The sequence below is a fragment of the Triticum aestivum genome, chromosome 6D (genome assembly GCF_018294505.1).
Source record: "Triticum aestivum cultivar Chinese Spring chromosome 6D, IWGSC CS RefSeq v2.1, whole genome shotgun sequence".
Taxonomy (NCBI): Eukaryota; Viridiplantae; Streptophyta; class Magnoliopsida; order Poales; family Poaceae; genus Triticum; species Triticum aestivum.
In genome coordinates, this window is record NC_057811.1 from 432,113,527 (window position 1) to 432,120,282 (window position 6,756).

General features: G+C 56.0%; 1 protein-coding gene across 1 annotated transcript; it reads right to left on the bottom strand.

Annotated features, from left to right (window-relative positions):
* Positions 1 to 4,526: 4,526 nt before the first annotated feature.
* LOC123145614 (cyclin-dependent kinase inhibitor 1) lies at positions 4,527 to 6,418 on the bottom strand. Its single transcript, XM_044565078.1, has 4 exons — positions 5,609 to 6,418; positions 5,463 to 5,521; positions 5,164 to 5,373; positions 4,527 to 5,068 (listed from the first exon to the last, which is right to left on the bottom strand). The coding sequence occupies exons 1-4, from the start codon at positions 6,302 to 6,304 to the stop codon at positions 4,990 to 4,992; spliced, it is 1,044 nt and encodes a 347-aa protein (XP_044421013.1). The 5' UTR covers positions 6,305 to 6,418; the 3' UTR covers positions 4,527 to 4,989.
* Between the last annotated feature and the right edge of the window lie 338 nt (positions 6,419 to 6,756).

Here is a 6,756-nt window from a genome sequence, read left to right on the forward strand (position 1 = left end):
CAAGAGCATGGAGGGGGTTTGGATGGGTTAGTGGGCTGATTTGGAGGGGTGCTGGGCTGGAAAGAGAAGGGGTTTCGGGCTACGCAGTTAACCGTTGGGGCATCAAACGACCTCCAAATGGAACGAAATTTGACGGGCGGTCTGTCGGTGCTATACCAAGGCCACTCGGCAAATACCGACCCATTCCGAGAAGGTTTTTCTCCCGCTCACGAAAAGAAAACAGAGGGGTGCAACGGGTGCGGCGAGAGTGTCGGATCGCGAAACGGACAACGGGGAAAAGGACCGGATGCAAGTTTTGAAAAACATGATGATGCAATGCAGATGATGACATGGCAAAAATGCAACACGCAAGCAAATGACATGGCAACGACGACGAATAACTGGAAGACACCTGGCGCATCGGATCCGGGCGTTACAGAGCCAGAGCTGCAGTTGTCACCCATGCTGCCGGAGCCGAGCACGGAGATTGTCGACAATACCGACGAGAAGTAGCTAGATCATCTACGTAGTGTTGGAAATATGAGCAATTTACCATATGATATTCTCTACTCTCATAAAAACAGAGTTGGTGATGATGGTGTGCCTGCCATCCTGCAATATAGGCCGTCCGATTTATATCTGACGGATAGGAAGGAAACTATGGCAATTTTGTAAAAAGATACCCACACCCCTCTCCACATTTGCAAATAAGGTCTTCCCTCGTTCATCCTTTTCTCCCACAAGATAAACTACTCATACAAATGCATCTTGATGTTCCGTGCAACGCATGGACATCTTGCTAGTATTAACAGAAATAGTAGATAAGACATGACTATCATAGCAGAGATAAGTCATGTAATCCGACAGAGAGTATGCAAATAGCATCTGAAGAGGTGAATATGAACAAAATAAATCTAGAACAGAAGCTAGAACAAGAAACCAAGGTAGGATCTCAAACAGAAAGAACACGGAGACGTACTAAGTTGCGGCAGTAGCATTGGGGTTGGGGTTGACGTCTCTGCCAGCCATGTCATCAAAGAGATTGTCGACGTCGGGGAAGAAGTCGTCCTTTGGGAAGTGGTCGTCGGCGTCCGTTTCTTCCTTGATGAAGAAGTCAGTAGTCGCTCAAAGCTCTCCCAAAAATCTTATCACCCTTCTCCGTACAGGACTCGAAGTGGCGCGGTTTCGGAGGCCTACTGTCCCGACCTGCAATGCATGCCGCAAGCCGGGATGAGGAAGACCCTAGCAGCAACTGAGAGTTTGGAAATCGGTGGCGAGAGGAAGATGATGTTCTGGTGTGTCTCTCCAGAGAGGAGCGACCTCTCTTTTATAGGCACAAGAGAAGGAGGCGAACAGACAACGACGGGAGGCGAAGCAAAAGAGAGGGAGACGAAATGAACATGCGGCAGTCGAAGGGTGCAGCGCTCGTATTCAGTCTCCACTACAGTAAAACTTTTCAGCTCCCATGTGACCTTTCGTATACCAGCCATGCGTGGCAAAAATTTAGACAACGGCTCATTCCCGCAACCCGTGGCGCGGCGCGTCATGACGAGGCGGGCGGCGGAGGAGGAGCGCGTGTGAATGTCTCATCCTCATACATGTGGAATACATGTGGAGTAACAATCTCCCTTATAAGGAGGTCTAACTCCTACTAGATGAGCAGTATAGGACTAAACTTTAGTCCCACCTCTTGCCTTGAATGAATGAGCTCAGTGGACCTCTAGGATTTATTAGGAATTATGAAAATTGGTCTAGCCCAAAAATAGAATAAATTCCAGCACGTAGTACATAGGTTTTTTAGTTTGCAAGCTTTTGTATGAATTCGGGAATCTAGTATGAGATGTCCGGATACAGTTGTGTTAATTTGAGGAGTGCCCGGTCACTGCCCACGGACGCGCCGGACGCGTCCGCGGGCGTTTGAGGGGTCATATTTGTCATGCGGCTATGGATGCTCTAACAGGGCAATTAACCAACTTTCATTTTTCACAGGAAAAAAAAAAGGCTCTTGTTCCCGACGGGACGTACGCGTACCTACTTACTACACGCGCTAGACAGATCGTGAATCCCCCAGATTTCGATGCGTAATCAATGGGCATGAATGCGCGTATCAGGTCGAGATCAATTCCCATACGGATTTCCCACAACGACTACTACTACCACCACGGTACCACCACTACCGTCCTTCCTCCCTGAACCCCCCGTCACACGTCCAATCCTCCACATGCCTCCGCGCCGTGCAGCACGACAGGGGGCGCGACAACGGAGACGATACGGCCGGCGGCAAGTACCGGTCATTCCGTCCTCGGCAGCGCGCCCGTTGGCCGCCTGGCCATGCCATGGCGGCGAGCACGAACGAGCGCGTTCTCGGCGGTACTGGCTACAGTAGGCGCACGGGTGGTGAATCGCCCGTCCGTCCCCCCTTGATTTCTCAGCGATTGATGGACCGATCGATCGATCGGTGTATACTCCGCTGGCCGTTGCGTCCGCCGTACCACTACAGATCGCTGCGTCCATATTTGCGCTGTTCTAGGACTGCGACGGACAATTGGGACGTGCAACGCAGTTAATACAGAGCAAAGTACCACCCCTCCCGGTACTTGCCGAGTTTAGTGCAAAACCGTACTACGTTACAGATGAATGCAAACGGTCTGAATCAGCGCCAACACACGACGTCTGATCTGCTCTGCGTTTTCTGAATCCGAAGGATGTGCAGCCGTTTCACTGTCGCTCTGGATGCCGCCATTCCCTGATCGATCCTAGGTTGCTACTACCAGTAGCAGATTCGTTCAGAACTTCAGATATGCTGCTGCTGTCACTTTGCATGCTCTGCCATGCCATGGCAGGCAGGATTAGACAGTTGTGCGTGTTTATCCGCAGGAAATGGAGGGATTCTGCCACTTGGGGACTCCAAAGCAGAGTAGTACTCCTACAGAAACCCAGAGTTTCAGTGCCACCGCTAGCTCGAAGTGAGTAAAATACTCCATGCTTAACCCAGAGTGCGCGGAATGTTTACTGCTTGGGGATCCCCATCTTCTCCTCCTCCTCCAGAGTCCCCAGGCAAATCACCGCGTTTTCTATGCGCCTGCTGTCGAACGGAACGGACCCCCTTTTCACCGTACCGTCGCTGACACAAATTGCAGGTGATCGACGACAAACAAACAAACGCACTGCACCGCTCTGCCAACCCCGGCGGATCGGCCAATCGATCTCTCAAGTCTCGTTCATGATCCCACCCCCACCACCTTCCACGGATCTGGGCTTCGTATTGTAGAACTGTAAAGCGATCGATCCAGCTTATTTTATGATGCTCGCAACGTGCCCGATCATGCATGCTCCCCATCAAACCACACCCATTCTCTCTCTCTCTCTCCTGCACGTTGTGTCGACTTTTTATTCGTCCAATCACGGGCACACTGCTAGTGTTATTTCGAAAGTGACCTGCTCTTTCTTCGTTAGCACACCACTATTCTTCGTGATTAGTATACATAATCCTTCACACACACACACACACACACACACACCATGGACGAACGTAAGCAAACGCAGATGACATCTCCATTGGCACCGGCAAAGTGTCAGGCAAACGCAGAGTATGTACCAGTACTGCAAGAAAAGTTCAGTATTTCCAAAACTGAACCCAAGCTAGAGCCTACAACGAGCTGATATTTTCCATATCGGGCCAGGCGTACGAGCCCCCAGACGCAGGGTGCAGAGGTTACCAATGAGGCGAGGTCACACGAGAGGCGGGGCCCGCCCCCACACACCACAAGTTTCTGTGCAAAATTAAAGCCAGCAAACAGCAGTGTGCGTGCGTGTGGTGCAGTTCGTCCCGGTTCCCGGCGAGCTGAGCGCCTGGCACCGAATCCCAGCGGCATCTCTCCCTCTCTGCTCCCATCCTACCCCTAGTTTTTACCAACCTACTGACTGACCCAGATCCCGATGCAACTAACATTCCTTAATGCCCCCTCCCCCTACCCGTCTCCCACCGTGCACGGCATGATGCACCCATGTGCCATGGATCCAGAGCCAGCGGCGCTTTGTTTAGTTTAGCCGCTCTGATCACTAATCATTCACGCACAGGGTAATCGCCACTTGCTGTATCTAACCCCTTTTTTAACCGCGACGACGGCAGAGGTAGGGGGACAGCGGTAACTTCCCTCCCCTTCTTCCCTGGGTGTGGCGATCCGCGCGCTGTGCGTCGGCCCAGGAACCAGCCGGGGTCCCCCATCCCCCAGCTAAGCCTTCTTTCCACGGCACACGCCATGCTGCCTGCCTGCCATGGAAGCCTCCACTGCAGTCTGCCTGCCTGTACTGCCTGTCTGCACTGCACTGCACTCTGCACCGAAGCATCCATCCATGCCATGCCATGCATGGGTGCTGCCGAAGCTGTTTCCGTGCCCCTGCAAAGCCTCTGCATGCCTGCTCACTTGCAGAACTACCTAGCTACCCAACGATCTGCACAACGTATCCATTTCTTCTTGCAGGACCAGTGCAACGGATAAGGCGGAATCATGCATGGACGGAAACGGCAAAGGGAGACGGTTCACTCACTCAAATCAAATTATAGATCTGCGGCGCAGCAGCAAGAAGCTGCTGCTGCTAGATGCTGACGACGATGTACAGTAAAAAATCCAGGCAAATACAGGTAACTAGGTAGTGACAATTACAGTAAGGGACTGATCGAGAGATCTATCCTGTCAAACACGACTCTGATGAACAAGTAAGTACCAGTAGGGAAGTAAAACTACTGCTGCTGCTGCTGGGAAAAATCAGGATTAAGGGGGTGTGAAGTGATAATGGTGGGAATATGTGAGCGAGTGAGTGAAAGAAAAAGTTGTTGATGAATCGGTGGTAGGTTGGTTGGTTAGGCTATAATGCTTCTTTCCGGAGCATCTTTTTCCCTTCGCCTTTCTACACGGCCGGCCGGCCGGCCGGCGCCCCAGCTCTACAGTGAGTAACTTTCTAGCTACGGCTTCTCTCCCCCCTTTGCACGCCGCTTTCGTCGCCTGCCTAGCTGCTGCTCACCGCCGGGGTCCACTCGTACCGGCCGGAGTCGAGGGGCACGCCGCGGGCCACGTCGAAGTTGTACCTGGCGTAGAGAGCTCCCACGTTAGAATTCCGGCGACGGCGACGGCGGCCGCAAGATAAGGAAATTTCCGCTGCTGCTAAAGTAGGAGTACTTACTTGCAAGCGAAGCGCCTGGCCTCGGCCTCCTCGGCGGCCGCGAAGAACTCCTCGATCTCGGCCGCCGGCGGGACCCTCGACCTCGCGGCGGGCTGAGCCTGGGCGGCCGGCGTTTGCGGCAGCGACGACCGGCCGCTGTTCTTGCCCGCCAGATCCGACTCCAGGTCGCTCAGGTCGCCGGGGAAATGGCTGGACGGCGTCGTCTCTCGCCTGAATTTTGAAAAGCAGCGAGCGGGACGGGGTTAGGATGCATAATTCGGAAGAATTGGCCGGAGACAGGAGGGAATTCGATCTCGCACCTCTCGCGGTTGCCGCCGCTCTCCGCGTTGTTGCTCGCCGAGCCCTCCGGAGCGCCTGCCTGTAGGGCGGAGAAAGCCACGGTTTTCAGCAAAAAGGAGATCTCGAATTGTATCCGAATTCTAGGGTTTGGACCCAATTCCCTCACCTTGTTGGCAGCGGCGTCGGAGCCGCACGACGGCAGGCTCCTGTCCTGCGCCGCGGCCGACGCGTCCACGGACGAGGCCGTGCTGGAGCAGCGCGAGAGGCCGGCCGGGAGCGGCGGCGGCGCCCCGTGCCCGGCGGCAGCGGCCGACGCCGACGCAGGCGCCGGCGGGGCCATGAACAGCATGCGGCTCCGCAGCTTCAGGTAGCAGCTCCCGCCCTGGGCGCGAGCGAGGGCCGACGAGGCCGACGGCGAGGCGGGCGGCAGCGGGCGCCTCCTCTTGGAGACGACGACGTTGGCCGCGGCCGCCCGGGACCGCGTCCGGACGCCGACGGCCTGCGTGACCTCCACGCCGCCCACCGCGACGTCCTCCGCCCTGCACTTGCGCATGTACTTCCCCATCGCCCCCCGCTCCGCCCCACGCCGCTCTCCTTTGGCCGTTTCCGTCTGCAGTGCGCAGCGCGGCGCCGGTGGGAGGGATATGATGCCGCTGGGTTGTTCGGCTCGCCCTTTGGATTCTCTCCCCCGTCCGGAGTGAACCCCGTGCGCGTGGGTGCGTACACATATAACACGCCAAGGCCGGGGGATCGGATCCCGATCCGACGGCCAGGACCGCCCGACGGCGCCGTCAGCCGGATCTGGACGCTGGCCGTTGAGTTGGTAACGGCGTTCTGGAAACCCCAAACGGAACGTGATCATCACGGGAATGGCCTTTCCGGCGGGCGGCTACGGACGAGATTGCCCCTGCTTCGCCGTGGGCGCGACACGTGCGCCGGCCGGCATCGGACGACTCCCGTGCCGCCTGGGCGGGGTTAGGATGGATTTGAAACTGATGGCAGGGGGGTAATTCGAACGGGGTGCCGTTGGTTGGGATTCGACGTTCGTATTTGGAGAGGGCCGTTGCATGCGTGACTTGCGCTTGGACGGATGAGGGCCGGGCCCGCGGGCGGGCTTGCCGGAAGAGAGAAAGAAACAGAAATTTACAGATAGGCTGGGGGCCCTGGGTCTGGGTGGGTTCTGTTCTGCTGCCCTGCAACTGCGGGCGGATCGGATGGCAACTGTCGAAAGGCTTCCCCGGAAAAGCGTGGGGGTCGGCGGCAGCTTCAGATTCCGTCTGCCGTCGTCGGCCGCGCGGCGACGTGTGTTGCACA

Bases quoted from the DNA above. Each gene is read 5' to 3' on its own strand.
- LOC123145614 (XM_044565078.1), bottom strand. From the start codon at position 6,304: ATGATCACGTTCCGTTTGGGGTTTCCAGAACGCCGTTACCAACTCAAC. The intron at 5,374-5,462 runs GTGCGAGATCGA...TTCAAAATTCAG, and splicing joins AGCGGCGGCAACCGCGAGAG to GCGAGAGACGACGCCGTCCA. The intron at 5,069-5,163 runs GTAAGTACTCCT...TCTCTACGCCAG, and splicing joins GCCAGGCGCTTCGCTTGCAA to GTACAACTTCGACGTGGCCC.